The sequence below is a fragment of the Alosa alosa genome, chromosome 10 (genome assembly GCF_017589495.1).
Source record: "Alosa alosa isolate M-15738 ecotype Scorff River chromosome 10, AALO_Geno_1.1, whole genome shotgun sequence".
Taxonomy (NCBI): domain Eukaryota; kingdom Metazoa; phylum Chordata; class Actinopteri; order Clupeiformes; family Clupeidae; genus Alosa; species Alosa alosa.
In genome coordinates, this window is record NC_063198.1 from 9,446,670 (window position 1) to 9,470,617 (window position 23,948).

Here is a 23,948-nt window from a genome sequence, read left to right on the forward strand (position 1 = left end):
CCCGGAAGTACAACAAGCCCGGTGTTCGCCTTACTGCACCATGACGGCTGTGAATCTCACAGAATTATCTCTCCCCCAGCTCGAGCAGCTGAAAAATCAGCTAGAGCAGGTATGCTCTTTAATACCTCTTCCCTTACTGCAAAACAGTTGTGTTGTTTACTTGTATTTTTAAAGCGTTTCTGTCACCTAAGAGAAATGTTTGGTGCCAGGCTATCCTAGCTAGCTAGCAGTTAGCGCATTCGCAAAGGACTGTTTTGTAACGTGCTTCATGAGGTAGCAGCTAGCTAACTAGATCTAATGAACGTTACTGTTTATTTCTTAATGAGTACAAATATTTCTGTCGACCGCAAAGCTTAGTGTTTTTTCTTTAATGGAGGGTTACAGTAAATGGATACTGTGTGATATCCGTCCCCATTCAGTAGGTGATCGTCCACATGGGGATGCACAGTGATTGTTCGTCCATATTTAGACATCCACGCCCCAAATAAATTTGAAAGGCAGTGCTCTAACATTACTTCTTCACTTGATGTTTGTATCCGCTACTATGGGGTATTATGCAGGCCTTATTTTGACTGTATCCAACTATAATGCGTGTTAAATAACGTTACATTGCAGGAGACAGAGTTTTTGACGTCTTCTATCGGACAGCTCAAAGTTGTGCAAACGAAGTATGTTGAGGCTAAGGAGAGTCTGAATATACTCAACAAGTCAAACGAAGGTGAGTAAAATGTGGCGCTGTGATATTATCGCAAAAAAGACTCCACGCTGACGTCAACATAATTACTCCGAATTATAAACGCCGTTATAATTAGCTTGTTAGTTGCAGTCTGTTTTGTATTCTTGGAGACCAGATGCTAGTTTGGCATTTCATGCCCGGGGTTTACCCTGGGATCAACTTGTTAAGAAATTGGTTGTGGGGTAAGGCGTAATTTCGTCTAAAACGAGGCTGGCTTTACATCAAACAACCTTTTTACAACGTAATGAGCACACCACACACACCACTGCACGGTCGACGCAACTATTCTGAGCTCTGCCTCCATAATAGAAATATCAAACCGTGTTTACTCTCTAATCATTACAGCGAACATCTGAGTCTTAACTCACCTGTTAATGAGTCTAGAGTCTCTGTAAGCAATACTTTTTTAAGTTTCCTCGTCATTTATTTTATAAGCTGATCTAAAAGTCTTGCCCAAAGCAGCTTGAGAATACCTAAATGTGATGGCATGTGTGCACATCTGTCTAATCCTAAATTTTCTGTTCTTCACAGGAAAAGAACTACTTGTTCCTCTCACGAGCTCTGTATCCTTTTCTTATGTGGTGGCTATGAGCCATGGATTGACGGAGGTTCTTAGTTCTCTTCCTCCTCTATGAATAGATGTTAACTTTATTTTGTGACGTCCTTGACACAACTGTATTCAGATGTATGTGCCTGGAACACTGAATGATGTGGATAATGTATTGGTAGATGTGGGAACTGGGTATTATGTAGAAAAGGTAAGAATTTAATATTTACATCAATTCATACATACACACACACACACACACACTGGGCCCAGGACTGATATGCAGTTTGTGTATGCCAAGCTCAGAGTAAAGTCAGCTGTTAGAACATGTGTTGTAAACTACAAGCTCCACCTTTGTGTCCTGTCCACAAAACACCAGGGGAAATATCTTGTATACCGCTGTGTAGGCTAGTCACATTTATTTCATATGTGTTCCATATGTTAAGACAGCTTAAAATGCTCTTGAATCATTTGGCAAGTGCTAATTGAACCCTTTATTTGTTCCGACGCTGTGCTTAACTTGACACAACTTTCCCTTTTAAAAACAAATAGTTTTGGTTTGGTATTTAATTTATAGTTTCAGCTTTCACCAGGTGCTGGGAACATGCAATTCCAAGAGAAAGTGAAACATGTTCCTTCAAGGCAGTATGCCAACCTGATGAAATATAAACTTTTATGTTGTCGAACATCCAGTTTAAGGCCACAGTAAACTATATATAAACTACATAGCCATAACCATGTGGGTACCTCTACTAATTAGTGGGGTAAGCTGCCTTAGTCGCACCCATTGCTTGCAGGTGCACAAAAGCTAGTATACGGTCATGCAATCTCTTTGGAGTACTGTCGGTGGGCCAAGACTGCACATTAGGTGGGTTTACATGGGTAAATTTAATCCTTTTAGATTCATGTGTTGCAATTGGAATAGAAATGTTTCTATAAAGACTAGGGCTGGGATAAACGATTATTTTTTTAAACGATTAATCTAGCGATTATTTTTTCGATGCATCGATTAATCTAACGATTCATTTTTTCAGTTCGATTCGATTATCTCCTCATTAATTGACTAATAGCAACTTATACATGTTTATTTACATATCTCAATGAATTAAACATGAATTCTTTAACATTGCAATATATGTTTATTGCTCTTAAGATTCCAAAATAAAAGACTATACAAGTGCAAAGTAATGCATTCTTAGTCAGAGGTAGCATTCAATAAAGTTCAGTAGTGTATAGGTCTAATTGAGTGCCTGTCACTTTAAGGCGTTCTACATACTCGACGCACCCGACCGGTAGCGCGACACCGTGACGTCAAAATGACGTAGATCTTGCTGGCGCCCCAGGATTTAATGGCTTCTACATACCTGACGCACCCGACCGGTAGCGCGACAATGTGACGTCAAAATGACGTAGATCTCTCTGGCGCCAGGGTTTTACCGCGGTAGCACACGGTAGCGCACTTCTCATTTTTTTTTTCAGACGAAATGACAAGGCGGAAACAGGAAGATGGACTAGTTCGAGGGCAAGCGAAGTTGCAGTGTTTTGTTACAGTCGGAATTTTAATAGTTTGCTGGATAAGTTAACAAAGTTACCAGTGAGAGTTACAACACATGGAATTAAGAGGAAAGATTAGAAACGATTTATTTTCAAACAAAGGATATCTATTAAGGCCTGAACAAAATCTCTTTCCACTTCAGGAAATTACACAAACTCAGCCAGCTGCTAGCTAGCTAGCCAGCTAACTAAACTGTTTAAATTATTAAAATTTCCCTCGGGATGACTAAAGTACCTATCTATATATCCATCTATCTATCTACCTGTGCACACACCTTGGAAACTACATGATAATGATGGTAGTTGTGAATAGTAGCAACCAAAGTCTGAAGTACCATCACAGAGGCTAGCTACTGGTGTTTCTTACTGCAGCTTCTTCTGCTGTGTAAGTAGTTAATGTTAGTCTTTTCACAACAGCTTACCTCTGTTCAGGAGAATATTGCAACTAGTGTTTCAATTCACCACCAGTAGTATATAAATGGTTACGGGCGCTTCTGTGACGCCACATTGTCGCTACTACTGGTCGGGCGAGAGTATGTGGGACGTTTAAGCCAGGTAGCACGAGGTAGCGCACCACTCATTTTTTTTTCAGACGAGCGCGACAAAGCGGAAACAGGAAGATGGACTAGTTCAAGGGCAAGCGAGAGTTGCCATGTTTTGTTACAGTCGTGAATTTCTAATAGTTTGCTGGATAAGTTAATAAAGTTACCAGCGAGAGTTGCAACACATGGAATTAAGAGGTAAGAATAGAAACGATTTATTTTCAAACAAAGGATATCTATTAAGGCCTGAACAAAATCTCTTTCCACTTCAGGAAATTACACAAACTCAGCCAGCTGCTAGCTAGCTAGCCAGCTAACTAAACTGTTTAAATTATTAAAAATTCCCTCGGGATGACTAAAGTATCTATCTATCTCTATCTATCTATCTATCTATCTATCTATCTATCTATCTACCCAAAGCGCACACCTTGGAAACTAGATGATAATGATGGTGGTAGTTGTGAATAGTAGCAACCAAAGTCTGAAGTACCATCACAGAGGCTAGCTAATAGCAGAGCCATTTACATTCTCTGCTACTAGTGTTTCTTAATGCAGCTTCTTCTGCTGTGTAACGTAGTTAGCGTTAATCTTTTCACAACAGCGACACCTCTGTTCAGGAGAATATTGCAACTAGTGTCGCGGACCATGACCATGCCACATATAAATGGTTACGGCGCTTCTGTGACGTCACATTGTCGCGCTACAGGTCGGGTGCGTCGAGTATGTGTAAAGGCTCTGGCATGGTCCTGCGTCACATTTGCACGTGTTCAAGACGTGCGTCATTTTTGCTGTGGACGTGAAGCATACTCCAATTTCTGCTGTCCTGAATGCGCGTTAAATCTTTAAGGTTAGCGCCTGCGCACTACGGATTAACTGTGATACTCTGCCCCACCAACTGGGGGCGGTACGTCGAGCCTGAAAGTAGGACACAACCACCAAAGAAGCCTGAAACGCCTGAAGAAAAAAGAAGAACTTGGGATGTGCGAGCACTGAACGAAGGAAGAGCCGTTGAAGGAAAAAGCACCACGAGTACGTTCGCCTGTCTGCTGGGAAGTTTGATAAGCTGGCCCATTGCATCGCTCCATTTATCATCCATCAGAACACACACAGCACACCTGTTGGTATAGCTGAGAGACTAGCTTAGCCTACTTGCTTATTAGGCTACTTAGCCTATAGCTATAGCTTAGCCTATAGCTAAGTGACTTCGGTGCTCGCGAGGGCAGCAATATTGGTGCGATACAAAGTAAAGACATTTTTCTAAACACAGCAGTGTCATGGTAAGAAAGAGTTGTCGCGCACAGATGTCCTCAATTAAATTTGTATTGAGTCTTCACACCTGCCTCATACCAAAAAAGTATGAACCAAAACCTGTAAATATGACGGTCAATAAAAGTTTTGAAGTAACTCTTTGTGTTCATAATGTATAATGTCTCACTGTGATAATGGGTGTATTTAGACCGAGAGGTAGCCTCTTCAATTATTATTATTATTATTATTATTATTATAACACATTATCTGGTGTTGACAGGCGAGTTTCGAGATTTGAGTTCAGCATTGTTCAGGAGTAGGCTAGGTGATAATGATTGCATTTGGGAGAGGTAGGCTACATTCCCTTTATTATTATAATCACTATTGATAACGATTATATAATGGAACAGGCGAGAATGCATCTCGATCAGCAAGTGTTACTGGGTTTCGCCTGAGCGTTGTAGATAGATACCAAAGATTCTAAAGCTCTGTTCTAGAATCTTTGATAGATACCTTTATATGGCTCTGGGTTTCGCGATTTGATTTCAGCATACGCTCATTTCTAAAAGATGCATTTAATCCGAAGTCATGTCAGCTCTCTATGCAGGGAGTAGGGCTGTCACTTTTTATTTGAACATGACGTGAAATATCCATGAGTCGAACTATAAATAAACTATTCGGTTTTAGTGCTGTGTAGCGCATTTCTACAGTCTATGATTAGTTTTATTTTATTGTTTGCCATCTCATTCAGTGCTATATGATCCAGGGCTCATGACCAAATCAAGCCAATATAATAGCCAGTAGCCACAATGAGCCCATGCAGCCATCCTGTTTCGACAATCAAAGGTAACGCACAGAACGGCCAGCAGACAGATAATTACGTCCCCAACTCATCTAAAATGTGGTGTCTTGAAATACTTTGGGTTCTACACCATAGATGGTAAAGTGACCGTTAAATATAATGTTAAAGAATGGATCTGTGGATTGTGGCTTTACATCGGGTCGAAGTTGACTCCATGTCGTGGGTGTCTCACGTAACTCAAAGCCAGGCAAGCTGAGGACAGGCCCTGTTCCATCGTCGTTATGGTAACCAAACAAGTCTTCTTCTGTCTAGGTTTGTTTCTAGGTTTAAGTGTTAAGAATCTCGTCACGCGCTCACCAGTGCCGCGTGCGCGGGACGCAGACACGGGACCGTACCATAGGCTTAAGACGTTTGAGGGAATCCTTGCAATTAACATTAACACAGTTAAAAGGCTGCTGATGTGTGCATGCAATTCATAACGTAGTTAGTTAAAAAAATGGTTCGTACTTCTCCTTGGGACAAGCACTTTTGAGTCTTGGAAAACACCTTTCCATTTACATCGGGATTTTGCAAACATTCAGAGTCAATACAATGGCCAATTTGATTGATTGTATTTGTAGAAAACTATAAATGCGGTTATACCAAGCAAATTGATAGCGGCACTGTAATTGTATCTTTCGACTGTCATTTGTTGCACATGCTACAAAAATCATTCTGTGCAGTTTTTGTGCAAACCGGTCTGATACAGTTTTGCTTATACATGCGTGAGACTGAGACGCCTGTTTATTTTGTTTTAAGTGTGTGCAGGGTGTGAGAGGGGAATCGATGTGCTTTGATTCCAGCTTGGTAGCTGTAGTCTGTGAAATTAAAAAGCACGTGTGTGTGAAGTATCCAAACAATGACACCTTCATTTTATTATGGCTGCTTTAGCAACACACCTTAAGCTACTGTGTAGTGGGTCCCATTTAGTGAAGTGGCTACTTCATTCGCGCTTTCCTTGGCGTGAATTTTATTACAACTTTTCGCCACGAAAGTTTAAAGGTGCCATGTGTAATGTCCGCCAAAAAATCAATTCATACTCCACATTCCATAAAAGATGGGGGCAGTGTACCTCCAGAAAGTGAGTTGGTCTACCCTAGAGTAACAACCGAGACACGTGTATTGCAGTTTGGCTGGTGGTTATGTTTGTTATATTCTGCTCCTTCTAACTTACTCGGGCTACAGCATATGTTAATTCTGCACAACGGGGCAATACTTTATTAGTTTTCTGGGACACGTATACATTCAGTGCATTCACCTCTTGCCCTGTCTCAGGTGTCACACTTCAACAGGTCTGTGGGACAACAATTCCTATTGTTACAATGTTGCCCGCATACTGCCTCCCATGGCCGAAACTGGTATTATGACACCTGTCGGGCTGTGGCTAGTAATTTAGCATGCTAATTCAGGTTGATATCTCTGCAGCACTATACCTTGTCATTTTTTAAATGACCTCATGATTACCTCAATTATTACACATGGCACCTTTAAGTCTGCTTGATACTGTAAGGCGTAAGCCATTGGTTTCCAAAGGAGATTTTATTTGTGTCGCCAGCATAGCCTATTGACAATTTATGTTGTAAATAGGCCTACCTTATAAGCCTACCTGTAGCTTAGGGAAGCTAACAGCTTTCTATTAGGATCTAGTTTGTTAGTTACAGTTTTGTCATAACTCCCTGATGCATTTTTGCCTTTAGAATAGCCAGAGTGTGGATATCTCAATCGGAAAATTAAACAATATCGGTTGCCTATGGACTAGGCTGGGTGAACCCAGCCTGATCTGCCCGCTATTTATTTTTTGATTTCTTAAAAGATTGAGCTTGGTCTGGTGAAAGCCATACTAGCCATGGACCTCAGTTACACAATGCAAGGGAACATGAATCAGCCTACATTTGCACGAACAATAACGGACAACAGCTCTTCAACTTTGGCCCGTTAAAATGTGTATGAACAGTCTAGCGACGCATTTCATCAAGGCCCATTTGGACATGTCAGTTATTTGCACCACTGGTTAGATGTTAACAGCATTTTGTTACTTAATTTGTGCATTAACAATAACGTTTCAGACTACTGTTACTTAATTTGTGCATTGACAATAAAGTATTACATGAACTAAAGATGACTAAAATCTTATGTATAAGAAGAAACATTCACAAAAAATCCATCCATCCAAAAATGACCTTTGTTTTTGATAGCTGTTGAAAACAGCATGGAACTGAGATGTTTTTGTGTATAAATAAATAAATAACATTATGCTGATACCTTTTGCTTTTCCCAAATACAATGTAGCCTACAGGTGTAAGTGACCTTTCATCAATCCAGTTGCAATGGATGAACTGTGATGAACTGCCCTACTTGTGATTGTTTAGAGATTTTAAAGGTTTTATAACAATGCTACATCTTCTTTGGCTATTCTACAATCTATTCACCTTTTCAGCAGCGGTAGGCTACTTTCTGTGCAGCCATCACACACACACCTCAGGCATGCCAAACAAGCATACACAAAAAAGTTTCAAGAGTGGGGGATGGAGTAAAATATGGAGACAAATTGAAGTGATTTATTTTCGCGGAACGGATGTACAGGACTGAGCGGCGGTCATATTTTGTACCGCTATGCGGTACATCTAGTTTTATCTTATCTTTAATTTAAATAGCACAACATAGAACATCAATGTGTGCTGGCCGGTTTTGATTTCGTGGTGCCCAGCCACAGATTAATCAACGTATGGAAAACACTGAAGGTGTAAAATTTTAAATATTAAGCAGCACACGTTATGCTTGACAAATCGACGCGCATATTTTGCTTCGACGTCATCGATTGCGTTGACGCGTTGTCCCAGCCCTAATAAAGACCTTTGTTGGAATAACACTGGCCGATCTGATTGGAATATATATGCGTTAGCTCCAAGCTGTCGCTTCATAACTGCGCTGAACTGGCGTTAGATTTGTTTTTTTGAGCAGATTTCAAACCCTGTGCAAAACGCAATGAAATGTGTGCATGTCACACAGCTATTCTGATTTAAATATGTTTTGTGTGTATGGACATCTGATTGGATTAGATTATTGTGCCATGTAAACAGTTGGTCCGACGTCTTCAATTGGAGTCATTATTAAACCGTTATCAGACATATAATTCAATTATTTGGTCTGGAGTGTAGGACCAAATAATGTAAAGTGTAGCACATAAATATAATTTTTCTGAGGTAGCTGTCACTACCAACTCCCAGACTCCCTCAGGAAGTGACGTCAACATGGATACTTCCATTGCATAGCTGTGGCAGTACTCAAGGTGTGTGCTACGACAGGCCTCAGCTGGGCTAGTTATGTGAACAACCAGTGAGCTCCGAAAGGTACGTCTGCAGCCTCATGTCATGAATATAAATAACTGTCTGTGTGTGTGTGTGTGTGTGTGTGTGTGTCCTCAGAATGTAGATGACACCAAGAACTTCTTCAAACGAAAAATCGACTTTCTCACCAAACAGATAGAAAAAATTCAGCCAGCGCTGCAGGAAAAGCACACCATGAAGCAAGGTGATTATACACACCCACGCTATGGCCCTCATTTATTAACCGAGCGTAGAAACCATCTTATGACGGAGTCGCGTGTGATTCATGAAACTTTCATATCACTCCCATTCCAGTGTAAGAATAAACGTTTGTTGATAAATGTGGCGGCTGGAAACAAGTGTAATTTAAATATTACGCCACTATATATGCTCGTTTTAAAGGCCTCGCCCCTAGATTTACGACATGGAGGTGCATTATACGCCCAAAAGAGAAACATTTGTGGCCTTAGTGACGTTGCAAATCCAGCTGAACCTTGTTAATTTTGACAGCTAAAAAAGTGTCAAGAAACCTGGGAAACTAGATAGCGATTTAAGTGCAACAGACTTTCGCAGAGAGAGGGCATCATACTACAAATACATTCATTACAAAACCATATGACACTGCCATTTGTCCTTTGAAAGTAATAAAAAATAATTTATGAAAGAAAGTAATCCTCTCCACATAGCCTATATGTGTCAACATAACAGGCTACATTACAGAAAGTAGGCTACAAATGTGCAGGAAACGTTATAGGTCCCAGATTCCATGAATTCAACTCTTCAACTTTCCAATCCTCTGCCAATTTACTGCTGCACCGTGCTATGCTGTCTCAAAAGATGAGATTCGAGCGTAGCCGCCGCTCATGTTCAGATTGATAAATGCCATGCTTTGTGTGGATGTAGGCGTCTACAATACACCTGTTTTATGTCGTACGCACGTTTCATAAATGAGGGCCACTATCTCGAGTGGTGCAAATTAACTTATTTATTAACATTGTTTATCTATCCATCTGTCTATCTATCTACTCACAAAAAGTCAGGGATATTCGGCTTTCAGGTGAAATTTCAGGATGAACCTAAAATCCACTATAACCTTTACAGGTGAACTTAATGTGACCGTCTCGAAATGTGGATGTGCATGTCCAACAGTTCAATGTTTCAGTACTTTCTGTGCTATATATAAATATATAATCATACACACACACATATATTAGGGCCGTCAAACGATTAAAAAAAATTAACCAATTAATCTCATATTTTGAAATGAATTAATTGTGAAAAAGTAAATTTTCTCCCTAAAGATTAAAGCTTCTTAAATGGCATATTAAATACAAAATAAATCACAAAATTAATGAGTAACTACAAAGTTAAAAGTAAAACACTTTTATATTATTTAAATGATAATCATGACACAGTAATTTTGTTTTAAAGTATTAATTTATTTTTTGACCAACTCCATTCAAATAAAGCCTATGGCTAGTCCACTAACTCTAACATTGTTTGTGTCACATGTATAGTGCAATATTAACAATGATAAGCATGATATTAAGTTGGTATAAACAGCTTTCATTCCTTTGGAAATAGAAGCATGTAAAGACATGATGCTAGCCAGACATTTTCTGTTTGCAATTAAAAGTGAATCATAAGCCTGGTATCCAGTAGTCACCTAGCTAGCATGGAATGCGTTTCAATCGGCATATCATGTGCTTTATGTAAAGGAATTATTGAAGACTTCAAGACTCACCAGTTCCATTACACAAAGACAACTCTTCATGTTCTTGTCAATTTTCCAAATCACAGTGAGTGCAGCCTATGTCAAAGTGACCTGGCTCTCACAGTTTATAACTGGTCAGTAGTGGGAACCTGATAAATCCGCAATCTCCCCTAACCTCGTCTTTGTTGCCTTCATGATTTCCTTTTATAAGTTTCTTATATTAAAAAGGAGATATCAATTATCATCAACAATGACAAGCCAGCTGGAACCTGCCACTCGTTTTTCTCTCCCTCTTATGCGAGCTCAGACGCGTTCTCAATTAAATGGAGTAGCATACGTTGAAGTTGAATCTTAATGGGGTGGACCCGAAAAGTATCATCATTATGTAACATGCTGTTGGTGCATTTTGACATTGTAAACGTTCTCTAACAAGTGAAAAGCAGTTTGCCGTAAAGCTACTATTTATTGGCTAAATGTTGGTCCCTCCTCTGTCTCTTGGAGCCCTACGCACAGTGTGTGATGCGTGTGGTGGTAGCGGCAGCACTGATCACTGTGCTTTTAAAATCAGGCAACTTTTTAAACTGAAACCTTTTGCCTACAAGCTACTCACGGTTCCTCCATCTTTCTCTAACTCTATAGACAGTAAAATAAACTCTCAGGCTTGCTGCTTCAGGTTTTGGGGCTTCCGTTACAAAGGAAATGGGTAAACACAATGCGCTAATTGCGTTAATATTTTGCAACATGTTATGTATTTCAAAATGAATCGCGGCGAATAACGTGTTCATTTTGACAGCCCTAATATATATGATACATACACACAGTAAAATGGAGTTAAGAGTTAGGATGCACCAACTATTTTAGTATTTGTTGTTTAATAATATGAAAATTGTGAAACTTCAAAATTAATTTGCATTAGTCTGAATGTGCAGTCAATTTCCACAACTCTACTTCTGCATCCTCACTAAGCTAATATGGTGTGTGTGTGTGTGTGTGTTTTTCTTAACAGCGGTGGTTGAAGTCATGAGCATGAAACTACAGCAGTTACACAGCCAGCAGACGTCATCATCAACAACCACCAAGGCATAGGAGACGAACATACAGAAGAAAATACACCATACACTCTCACAGACAGGTTTTCTTGCCAAAAAAAAAAAAAAAAGTTCTCAGCAGTAGAATAGATCCGAATGACTTAACTGTCAGAGCTTTTGAGTGGAGACACAATAGGGCTGTCTTAGGACATGTGTGTACACACAAACACACACACACACACACACACACACACACACACAGCAGACTCTCAGATATAACCTAAGCATGTGTGACCTCTTTAACCCCAGCACAGAGGCACAGGTGACCTCGGACTGGATACCTGTCTGTCAGCATATTCTGTGTTTGTAAGTAAGAGACTCGTTTAATCCTGAGGAGTGTGTCTCAGTCTGTTATGTGTTCACTAAATTAATATTTGCATACATTCATACATGAATTAATAAAAGTGCTTCAAACGTCTAAGTGAGATTGAATTTATTTAACATGTCCGTGTCTTTTGTAAATTAAAGGGGAACTATGGGCTCTCTTTAAGGTCGGAGAATACTGTCGGTAGAATTTTATTTGAAATGTGGTGCTACATAGCTGGCTAGCATAGCATAGTGACTAGATGCTGCTACAAAGCTATGCTATGGGGGCAGATTTAAGACTTAAAATGTCCAGTGCTGTGGAACATGAACAGGATCCTTACGAGACACCACTATGTGTGTAACTTTAATTATGAAGAAACGGGATACAGTAATGCGATGTTTGGACTTTACAGGAAGCGACACCCCATGCATGCCCTTCTCTTTTGTATCATGGACTTAAATTGAAGTGCAAGCTCTCTAGTTGAGGGGCCTATGTTCTCAACCAACACCCCACAGCTCAGTTGTTTTTCTTTAAAGGTGTCATAGAAGCTCTATGTCTGTGTGCCTGGAAAGTCAAGTCAGTTAGGAGATGCCCACAGGACTACTGTTCATCATCATCATTATTATTGTAAATCACAAACGAGCTGAAAATGTTACACCGACCTGCCACCTAGTGGAAGTTTGTAGCAGTGCAGCATTGTGGCCGTTTCAGTGGTTGGCTACTGTTTGGATTTCCCACTCATTAAAGATGACCGGTTCCCCATCCATCTGTCTGACAACCATACTTGTCATTTTTTGACTTTGGGGTGCTTGCAAATATGAGATGAGTTCCACCAATAACTGCGAGAATAAACCGGATGTGTTTAAACTCAAACCTTAATTTACGAATTTAGTTGTGATCCCGATCTTTTATCGTCTATGGAAATAAACCACTTAGTTTCATGGTGGATCAACAATTAATTGAGTATGTTTACTGAATAGGCAGTTTTACTGTTTACTTAGGCCTACTAAAATGACTTACTTGCCATAGTAGGCCTGGGCCATTAGTCTAAAGATGGTTTAGGTTGATCTGGATATCAGTTTTCTCAGAAGTGTGAATGTTTTTTGTAGGCCTGCAGAAACACACACTGTGAATCAGCATGAAAAAGCTTATGCGTAATGCAAAGCAGAACTAAACAAATGTTTACACACACACACACACACTGGGGGGTTCTCACACACACACTAATCACACCCTGTGTGTCTGTGTACACGTATGTTTACTTTTGTTTTGACACAATTTTGCGCTGTTTTATGTAGCCTACCCAGTCCGCCATTTGATGCTAGTGGATGCTGTTGAATTTTCTCTTGAGGTGAACTGACTGACACCGGACCAGACGCGGGGCAGCCAATAGAAGTGGGCTACTTTAGACTCATCATAGGACCAGACTCGCTGAAGATTAGACTGTGAAGCTCACCGACTAAATGCTCTCCTCCATCTCGGTCACGTGACAAATAAATACAGTAGGATCGGTCACTATGGCGGTGATCTGACTGACTCACGAACTCGGCATCACTGCACGAGCTATTATTTGGCATCCCCTGTCTTCGCCGAGGATCGTTCCTCCCGTCCATCCTCCTCTCGCAGGCAGGCGGTGTTCGGACGTGATGGCAGAACATGGAGTGGATCTTTCTGCCTTGCCCAAAGAGATCCGCGAACATCTGGCGGAACTAGACCTAGAGCTATCAGAGGGTAAGGGATGGATAGGCGACCATATGTGTGCTTAGATGAGAAAAAAGAGATGCGCGTTGGTGATATCCTATATTTGGTTTGGCATTTCGATTCACTTGCATTCTCATATTGATAATATTCGCAATTTAAATCTGTGGGATGAGGGAGAGTGGTTGAATGTTGTTGTTTTACCTTCGCGAGCGTGGTTATCTCCGTGAGGCACAGTGACCTGGTTTTCACCATGTCTTCACGAGGGCACGGTTTGATATAATACAGCCTACTGTTAACACAAATAATGTTTTATTATTATTATTTTAGGCCATTTCTCAATTGATTATATAACTCATTTGAAGACCCTGGTCGTTTATTTCTTAGGCTATGGAATGTAGGCTAGCCTACTGGCTATGAATATGAATGTATATTGCTATTCGTTTGCAGACACGACTCGTTTCTAGGCCCAGTGATTCTTTCACGTTCCCTGGGATGCTAGCTTGTACAGAATTTAATATTATGGCAGCGAACAATAGCACATAATTGTATGGTGCATTTCCATATATAATATTCCTGATTTAGCGTAGCGTTCTACGCTCAGAACATTATCCAATCCTGATTGGCAATGCACGCGTTACAGCAAATCGTGCTGGTATTTGGAATAGGCCTACAGTGTATAGTGGCCTTCGCGACACATCTTCGGCAAGTGCATTACACAGGGCAAACAGCTTTAACTCTATAGCTTATTTTAAGCTTGTTGGAAGCCAGATGCGACGCGGAGGAAGATCCTGCGCTTCCTTTGCACGTCTCGCGATGCGCCTCTGTATTAACCAGACTAGCATTTCAATGTAGCTGTAGGCGCACAGAAGGGCACACGCTCTTAAAGCAGTGTTTAGAATTAGACGACTCCCAGTGTTTTTACCACTATAAAACTATTTACAAGGATGAAAGTAAAATCGAGGATTAAGTCCCCCAAGAGCAGGAGTAGCCTAGTAATGCAGTGGTAATGCAGTCTCCCTCCCCTTGTTAAAAATGTAAAATGATGACATGGGGCAAGATATAAGAGTGGTGATCAGATCAGGTGATGTAGAAAATCAGTCAGACAGGTTTGCATGTAGTAGGGAGATACACTGTCTAATGCATGCATACAAACTCAGTGTATTAGGTATTATAGGCCACCTCATCACTGTGGGCGATTGTGAAGTGTTGCAGAGTAGCCTACTGACACTACCTTCTGTGCCACCCATCATCACACTCAGTTGTCTGTATGATGATTACTATCTCTGTAATAATATGGTGGTGTGGCTGTGTTAGGCTAGCAGGAACAGGGCTGTGCCGTTATAAACCCCACTCACCCTGTCTGCCTTTGGAAGTGTGCTATAGCGACAGATGCTAATGCCCATAGGTATTACACTTACTGCTGGCAGAGCAGAACTGTGTGCTTCGCACTATGCAGATTACACTGACACCTTTTCTTTTCATATTGTGGTCTTATCTGCCTCACAGTGTACATCTTCCATGTGATTCCCCGTATAACACCCTTTAAATGCATTAGTTGTGTGCTGTTACAGTGGAACACAACATTTAGGGGTGCAAAATGGATGCTACAGTGTTTGCATTTTGCATTTTATGCATTTTATGATAGTTTACTCACATGGCATGTTTAAATGCCATTGTTTGTACAGGAAATGGACCCTTCTTCTGGAGTAAAGCTTAATGTTGTTTGTGTACCATTATCATTTCATGTGCATATGTAATATTAATATCACAAGAGGCAGACTAATGTGTTCAGACTAATTCTCTCAGTTATGCACACACACACACTGTTGTGCTCAATGTACACATGTAATGGCAGCCACTGAAACCCTTGCCTGGGTCACAGCCAGTTCACCACACCGTGTTCATCACTCAAACATTGACATGGGCGGTATGGGATCTGTGTGTTTCTCAAGAACACTCTGAAGGGTATGAAGGAGTCTGGAGTGACTTAGCATCGCTCAGAGTGGGCACTCCGGTCTACCACATCAGCCAATTCGGCTCAGTTTGTTCATTGCCATACCCAGCCAACACAGCTGGACAAAGAAGAGGAAACGTGTGTCAGCCAGCTAATGCAGATAGGTACCGGAGGCCTGCACTGCAGTCTCAGGAATGGAGGAAGTAGATTATTATGACAAACATTTTGTAGTGCATGGCTGCTCAGAGTGTGTTAAGAATGTAAGCTGGTAAGAATGTGCTATTCTTGCAAAAAACATTCCCTGTGACATAATTTCAACTTTTTGTGTTCCTCTTTGTCATGATGGAGCCATTTCAAAACGTATATGTGAAATCTACATTATGTTTTTGACTAGATGTGTGTGTATGGAGTTGCTGTATAGTCTGTAAAGAAAGTAACCATGTACAGAATTGGCCTTTTCTTCTCTCACCAGAAAATACATGCTGGCTGTGCTATGACAGTGTTACATCATTTGAAAGAGTGTGTGTGTGTGTGTGTGTGTGTGTGTGTGTGTGTGTGTGTGTGTGTGTGTGTGTGCGTGCGTGTGTGTGTTTGACATCCTCCTTCATGTCTCCGTGAAGCACCTCATCACATGACGTTGTGGTGGTGTCCTACTCCAGGTGTCCTCTGTCTGTCCACCTTCCCTCAGGTCTCCGTGTTCCCTCCGCCTCCCTCTCAGCTCTTGGTCAGAGAAAGCTTGTCCTCTGCCTTTGTGATCGTCTCTGTTCATCTCATGTCCATTCCTCCTCTTCTCTCCCTCTTTCTGTATCGCTCTTTCTCTCATCCTCTCTCTCTTCTTCCCTGTTTCTCTCTCTCTCTCTCTCTCTCTCTCTCTCTCTCTCTCTCTCTCTCTCCTGGTCTCTGGTCAGCACCCCCTCTTGTGTCTGTCTCCCAGTCTGTGCTAAGTATCCCCTCATGTCTTTGTCCCTTAATATTTTCCCCTCACTCTCTCTTTTCTTTCTGTCTGTCTGTCTCTGTCTCCCCATTAATCTCCTCTCTGTGTGAGAGGCAGGACATGATGGAGATGAGTGGAGAGATGAAAGAAAGCGCTTACTATAGGTCTGTCTCAAAGGCAGCATGGGTGCACAAACAAACAGGTGTGTGTGTATGTACTTGAACTTTTGAGGCAAGGCAGTTTGCTGTGTGTGACTTATCCCACCGTTTCCCCGAAGGGTTGTGATCCAACACGGAGAGAACAGCAGCAAAAAGGACAAGACAAGCAGACAAAAGGAAGAAAAGACAGACAGGGAAGGATGCAGTGATGGAGAGAGAGAGAGGGAGAAAATGTGGAGGAGAAAGTAAATCAGAAGAGAGGGATGAACGAGGGAGAGGGAGGGATAGAGAGATTACGCCCCTTGTCTGCTTAATCTAGGTCATACAGCATAATGCTCGTTTACCCAGAATGCACAGCTAGATCCGTACTGCTCTCTCTCTCTCTAATTCTCTCACTCTCTCACCCTCTTGCTCTCACACAAAGACCAGTGTCATCTGTTTTGTTGGAATCCGTGTAAGTCCTTACTTAAACATGTAATTCTCTTGGCATTCGACATCAGGTCTAAGGCAATTGGATAGAGCAAGAGACTAGAAATCTCTTTAATGTCCTTTGGTTTTGAAAAATGTATAAATGCATAACAATGTATAATACATAATGATGTATAATGTATTATTATGTATAATTACATAATACTAATAAAACATTTGGTAAATAGTGTACACAACTATACCCAGTAGCAAGGCATTCTCTTCCTACTCATTACAATATAGTCTGACAAAGAAAACATTCTCAACCTGTATGCTCAGCCGTCGTGTTAACAGCTGTGTGTCCCTTCCTGGCGTAGGAGAGTGTTTTCTGCTCTGTTGGGTCGTAAGCTCGCCCGTGGGTGTGTGAGATGGCATGCTTCTGTGCACCAGAAATGGCATGCTATTTCTACTATTCAAGCGACAGATGACGCGTTGCTTTTATTGAAATGATAATTATGACAAAGAACATGAGGAAGTGACAACGTTGATGATCAGGATGGTGTAGGGTGGTTTGGAGGTCCCTTTTGGGAATACATGTAATGACAATGGTGACAAGGTTAGGTGATAATGATGATGATAAAGTGGAGACCAATTATTTGTGGTGAATAAAAAATCCCTGTACATTTCTCAGGTGACATCACTCAGAAGGGCTATGAGAAGAAACGGGCAAAACTCCTCGCTCCGTTCCTCGTGCAATCTCCAGGTAAGACTCCAGCTCAATCTCCAGGTACAGCTCTTCATCACCTGGCAGTAGCACAGGGGAAACCCAGTTAATGGCCTGGAGGAGTTGTTTCATTTTACTAGCCTCTCAGTAGGATGCACCCTACTCCAACAGCAACTCACATGTTTTTGTTTTAGATGTCTGAGAGTTGAGCATTTGAATAAAAATGAGCCTATTTACTCACATAGTGAGCATGCATGTGAGTACAAAGGCACATGTCCTATTTTCTCCCATGCTCACATCTCAGAGATCTGAAGCAAAACCATGTTATGAAGCTTTACGAAACTGTTCAAACCCCTTTTGCGTCTTAATCTTTTAAGTTAGCTAGCCTGGGAAATCCAGACCCTGGTAATCTAGAAAGAAGGTCTATATCAAATACACCAATTTGATTGGTTACACGGGATGCAAGGGGTAAAAGTAACGTGCTCATTGCCAGAGTGTCTTGCAGAGACAATTCCATGGCAGGAGACTGATTTCCAGGGTATAGCTAGCTACTCTTAGACCAAAACGTCTTACGAATGCTTGATTACTTATGTTTACTTACCCTTATAACAGACTTGGTTTTGTTTGTGACAGTTGTGCCTGCTAAGAGTCCAGGGAGGACCACTGCCTCCACTCCCTCCTCCTCTGGCTCGTCCACCCGCCATCGACGAACTCCGCACCCACGCCACGGCGGAGGCACCAGAGATGATCGCTACAGATCAGGTAATACACCTGTCCTGTCACACCTGTGGAAATGCAGCTGTTGTAATTTACCTGAGATAATGCTACAGATCAACCAATACACCTCAGAATGCACCTCTGAAAATGTGCCTGTGATTATGCTACACATCAGGTAATACATCTGTCAAAGCTCATGTGTGGAAATGTTCCTGAAGTAATTGCTATCCTGAAGTAATTGCTATCGATCAGGTAATACTCTTGTCTTAGCGTGAGCATGGGCATCAGAGATGAACACCACAGATCAGGTGATATAAGCTACCTGTGCTAGAGTACCTGTGAGACTTAAGACATACTACCTTAAGTACCCTAGAAACACCTGTGGGTATTTGTGTACAACACTGTGTGCCTGTTAGATTTTTCTGTTGTGCATGTTAGATTTGGATTCTGATAGACTGTATCTATGGTATCAGCATTTTGATAATCGTTTGTAATGTGCCTGTAATATGTACCTTTTATGAAGTGCCTGTGATAATATATCTTTGATGAAGTAGCAGTGCATCTCGATTCATGTATCTTAGATGATGTACCTGTCGTATCGAGCATCAATCCATCAAACCTGTGATCTGGCCCCCATAACAATGTACCAGTGTGTAACCTGGCTATTTGAAAGCATATTATTCGTAACATCCTCTCTTGTTTTCTCATGGTTTGCTTTTCACCCCCCCCCCCCCCCCGTCTTTGTAGACATCCACACAGAGGCCGTGCAGGCTGCTCTGGCGAAGCACGAGGACGAGGAAGAGAAGCTGGCTCCCCCCATGCCCACCAAACGCCGCTCCACATACATGCCGTCTCCTGCCAAGGCACAGACCCCACCAGGTAGTCCACTACACTACTTATGTCATTCTCTCTCTCTCTCTCACACACACACACACACACACACACACACACACACCACACACACACACACACATGTATGTACAGTCTCCTGCCAAGGCACAGACCCCACCAGGTAACCCACTACACTACTTATGTCATTCTCTCTCTCTCTCACACACACACACACACACACACACACACACACACACATGTATGTACAGTCTCCTGCCAAGGCACAGACCCCACCAGGTAACCCACTACACTACTATGTCATTCTCTCTCTCTCTCACACACACACACACACACACACACACACACACACACACACACACACACACACACACACACACACACACACGTACAGTCTCCTGCCAAGGCACAGACCCCACCAGGTAACCCACTATAGTACTTATGTCATTCTCTCTCTTTCTCTCTCACACACACACACACACACACACACACACACACACACACACACACACACACACACACATATTTACAGTCACATGCCAAGGTACAGACCCCGTCAGGTAACCCACTACACTAGTTATGTCATTCTCTCTTTCTCTCTCTCTCTCTCACACACACATACACACACACACACGTATGTACAGTCTCCTGCCAAGGCACAGACCCTGCCAGGTAACCCACTACACTACTTATGTCATTCTCTCTCACACACACACACACACACACACATACACACGTATGTACAGTCACATGCCCAGGTACAGACCCTGTCAGGTAACAAGTCCAACTAGCCTTGTCAGACATGCATACACACAGACACACACACACAGACACACACACACATACGGGATGTCTCTTCTCTCTTTCTTCACTCTCATTCTCTCATTCTCACTGTTTCATTCTCTTTCCTCTAGACTCGTCATCCTCATCGGAGGAAGATGACGATGACGAGGACAGCGGAGATATCCTGTCTCCAGACTCGGCACCGGACGGCGCCGCCCAGGGCTCCTCGTCTACCTCGTCCTCCTCGGCCTCGTCCACCCTCTCGTCCGACCAGTGCAGCCAGACACAGCTGCAGACGCACACACACTCGCACTCGCACTCGCACATGGCTGGGCCCAGCACGCACACACACGCCCAGCCGCCTCTGCCTCCGCCACCACCTCACTCACAGTCCCATCCCGTGGCTCTCACCGAGACGCTGGGACACGTCCGCATCGGTGAGTCAATGGCCACTGCTCTCTCTGTGTGTGTGTGTGTGTGTGTGTGTGTGTGTGTGGAGGGGGGTATTATTTTACAGATAAAAAGGGTAATATTGTCTTTAAAAAAATGTGCACATTCACAATATTGTGTTTAGTGTCTATAAAAAGTATTCACCCCCCTTGGATATTTTCCCATTTATTGCTTTTATAAATGCAATCTTGGTCAATTTAGTTTGGATTTTTTTTACAATAAAATACAAAAAAATGTCTTTAAAGTCAAAAATACAGATTTCTACAGAGTAATGTTAATTGATTTAGTTCATTTAGTTACCGTAATTAACTAAATTTACCAAATTGACCAAGATTCCATTTATAAAAGCAGTAAAAGGGGAAATATCCAAGGGGGGGTGAATACTGGCACTGTATAAATCTAAGTTAGGTTTTCTTAAAGAATGACAGAAGGTTCATGACGCTTCTCAATTACAGTTAAGTGTGTTGTAAATGAACTGTAATTACCCTCTCTCTCTCTCTCACTCACACACACACTACCAAAAAGTGTGTGTGAGTTTGGAATGAATTGCATTATCTTCTGTGTCCCCCTGTACTCCCAGACCTGGGTGCTGTAGGCCAGCGCATGTCCCGTGTGGACCGACCCAGCAACACCATCCGGGGCATGACCCACGTCCAGGGCCGAGGCACCATCATGGAGACCGCCGATGGTAAGAGAGAGAGAGCGTGCCGGCCGGGGTCTCCCCGCAGTCCGAGCACCAAAGACTGGGACTTTTCTCAAAGCTTTACTCCTTGCCTCTTAAAGCCAGCCACTTGTTTCTGTATGATATACTGAATGATTTTTATTTTATATGCACTTTTGAATCTTGATTTTGTGTTTTTGTGTAGGCTTTTATGTTGTTTTTAGTTTTCACACATATTCTAAGTTTGTTTACTCACTAACTAAGCCATGTTCCTTTGTCTCTCTGTTTATCTATCTGGCTTTATATCTACCTCTGCTCTCTGCCTACTCTTTCTGCTTCTGCTCTCTATCACTCTCTCTCTGTCTCTCTCTCTTTCTCTCTCTCTCTCTGCCTCTATTTCTATCTCTCTCTCTCTCTCTCTCTCTCTCTCTCTCTCTCTCTCTCTCACACACTCTCTTGCCCATCCATGTTGTGCGTACATTCAGTCAGAAGGGTTGGAAAAGGTACAGTAATAATAGCCATCAGTAGCCCCTTAATAGTCCATTAATAGTGCGCTAGTATACAAACCTGAGAAAACCTCTCTTCCCCCTCCTCCATCACTCTCGCTCTGTGAGTATGTATGGATGTGTGCGTGTGTGTGTTCGTGTTTGTTTGTGTGTGTGTGGGTGAGTATGATTGATTGTGCATGTGTGTGTGTGTGTGTGTGTGTGTGTGTGTGTGTATGTGTGTGTGTGTGTGTCTGAGTGTGTGTCGGGGTGTTTGTTGTGTTTGTGTTAGAGAGACTAGTTCAACAAGCCCTGATTTACCCTCCTATCAATAGACTACCCTTTGACTTTGTGACAACAGAACTAACACAATCAGATATTCAAGAGTAGGTCACTAACATCAAAACACAGACCCACTCTCTCACACACCCACGCATGCATCCACACACACACACATACACACACACGTGCACACACACACTCATTCACAGGAAAGGTAGGTAGGGGTAGGATACACAGCACTTCCATCATCCATAAGCTGTGTCCTTTTATACGTTTTTCTCTGTGCTGTTTGCTTGCTTGTGTGTGTGTGTGTGTGTGTGTGTGTGTGTGTGTGTGTGTGTGTGTGTGTGTGTGTGTGTAGGTGTCCCAGTCTCTAGTAGGGTCTCCACTAAGATCCAGCAGCTGCTGAACACCCTGAAGCGTCCAAAGAGACCTCCACTCAGCGAATATTTCATGGATGACCAGGAGGAGATCGTCGAGGGTAGGTCACACACGGCACGTTCACTCTCAGTCATAGTTGACTCATAGTTAAAGCTATACTTTGGTTGGTCCCATATAGTATGTATTTATGTATATTAATGCATGTATTCAGGTAATGTATTGATAAATAAAATAATAATAAAATAAAATAGTAAAAAAATAAAAAATTAAAAGCCTGGAAATTAGCCTACTGATCAACTTCGATTCCATTCCATGTATTCTATTCTGTAGACAGGTTTGTGTATAGAGGGTGGAATTGCTTGAGCTCACTTGCGTTTTGCCCTCTGTAGTTCCTCAGCCTGACCCGAGCATCCCTCGTCCAGAGGGGAGACAGACGATCCCGGTGAAGGGCGAACCACTGGGCGTGGTCAGCAATTGGCCTCCGTCCCTGCAAGCCGCATTGGCCCGCTGGGGCGCCACTCAAAGCAAGAGCCCCGCCCTCACAGCTCTTGACATCACTGGCAAACCCCTCTATACGCTCACCTACGGTAAGCCAGACTGGACAAAAACAAATGTTCTTTTCTGTCACATATGTAGCCTACTCAGATCTAGAGTACCTCAAATAGTTCTTCAAACCTACTTTGCCAAACATCTATGATGGCACAGGAGACTTTAACCACAACCATCTTCGCACTTCAGATTCTGTGGAGATGTTTGTGTTTATAATTCACATTGACTGTACATACATATAAAAGGCATTTAAACATTTACTTCTTTATCACTTTTATGAAAGTCTGTGGCTACTGTTGTTTTTGGACAACCGTAAATGTATCAACAATTTTTAAATGTTCAGAAATGTTGTTCCTCATGAATTTCCATACATTTTGTGTGCAGAATTTCCATACATTTTGTGTGCAGAAGGGCATAGTTCTAGTTCATAAATGAGTTCTCTTTCAATGGACCATGAAGCAATTGAGGAGTTCATGTTTACCCAGACCACAGAAAGCACCTATGTCGGGTTTTAGAATAGTGTGACGTTGTTTTGGGAGAGTGTATGAAACTGACAAACTGTGATACTATGCTGTTGCCAGGGAAACTGTGGAGTCGCAGTTTGAAGCTGGCGTACACCCTCCTCCACAAGCTGGGAGCCAAAAATGAACAGTTGCTCAAACCTAAAGACCGGGTAACAAATACACACACACACACACACACACACACACGCACACACACACTCTCTCTTTGTAATGAAAAAAAAACACAGGACTATGCATTACGACACATTCATGAGTAGATCAACTGAACAACACAGAACATACAGTACATAACTTACACAAACACATGCAGTTGTAAAGTCTAAAAAGATATAAATGCAAACAGCTTACAGTTGTGGTTGTGTAATGAGTAACTTCAGATGAATAGTTATTATACACAGAAGTAGTAGTAATGTAAATGCTGAACCAGTATGTCTTTAAAGTGGTACAGAGTAACAGAGGTAATTCATTCATAATGACGCCCTCTT

At 42.0% G+C, this 23,948-nt stretch overlaps 2 protein-coding genes across 4 annotated transcripts in view; both read left to right on the plus strand.

The window, feature by feature from the left end:
* On the plus strand, positions 1-12,014 carry pfdn5 (prefoldin 5). The gene is made up of 6 exons (XM_048254365.1): positions 1-109; positions 616-718; positions 1,268-1,299; positions 1,420-1,494; positions 8,894-8,999; positions 11,515-12,014. The coding sequence occupies exons 1-6, from the start codon at positions 41-43 to the stop codon at positions 11,592-11,594; spliced, it is 465 nt and encodes a 154-aa protein (XP_048110322.1). The 5' UTR covers positions 1-40; the 3' UTR covers positions 11,595-12,014.
* A 1,224-nt stretch (positions 12,015-13,238) lies between these two features.
* dip2bb (disco-interacting protein 2 homolog Bb) overlaps positions 13,239-23,948 on the plus strand; it is a 33,566-nt gene continuing 22,856 nt past the window's right edge. The window contains exons 1-10 of one of the 3 annotated variants that reach the window (XM_048254361.1): positions 13,239-13,634; positions 17,750-17,821; positions 18,416-18,544; positions 19,247-19,378; positions 20,263-20,568; positions 21,162-21,269; positions 21,728-21,745; positions 22,371-22,490; positions 22,780-22,977; positions 23,521-23,612. In XM_048254361.1, coding sequence (XP_048110318.1) covers positions 13,550-13,634; positions 17,750-17,821; positions 18,416-18,544; positions 19,247-19,378; positions 20,263-20,568; positions 21,162-21,269; positions 21,728-21,745; positions 22,371-22,490; positions 22,780-22,977; positions 23,521-23,612 — 1,260 coding nt within the window. In that variant the 5' untranslated portion in view covers positions 13,239-13,549. Of the gene's footprint in view, positions 13,635-17,749; positions 17,822-18,415; positions 18,545-19,246; positions 19,379-19,749; positions 19,771-20,262; positions 20,569-21,161; positions 21,270-21,727; positions 21,746-22,370; positions 22,491-22,779; positions 22,978-23,520; positions 23,613-23,948 lie in introns of those variants that run through there. The other 2 variants (XM_048254362.1, XM_048254363.1) reach the window with 2 other exon arrangements.

What these genes read in the sequence shown, in the direction of transcription:
- pfdn5 (XM_048254365.1), top strand. Translation starts at nt 41, where the DNA reads ATGACGGCTGTGAATCTCACAGAATTATCTCTCCCCCAGCTCGAGCAG. An exon ending in ACTCAACAAGTCAAACGAAG is followed by an intron (nt 719 to 1,267) that starts GTGAGTAAAATG and finishes TGTTCTTCACAG; the next exon opens with GAAAAGAACTACTTGTTCCT. An exon ending in AAAGCACACCATGAAGCAAG is followed by an intron (nt 9,000 to 11,514) that starts GTGATTATACAC and finishes TTTTCTTAACAG; the next exon opens with CGGTGGTTGAAGTCATGAGC.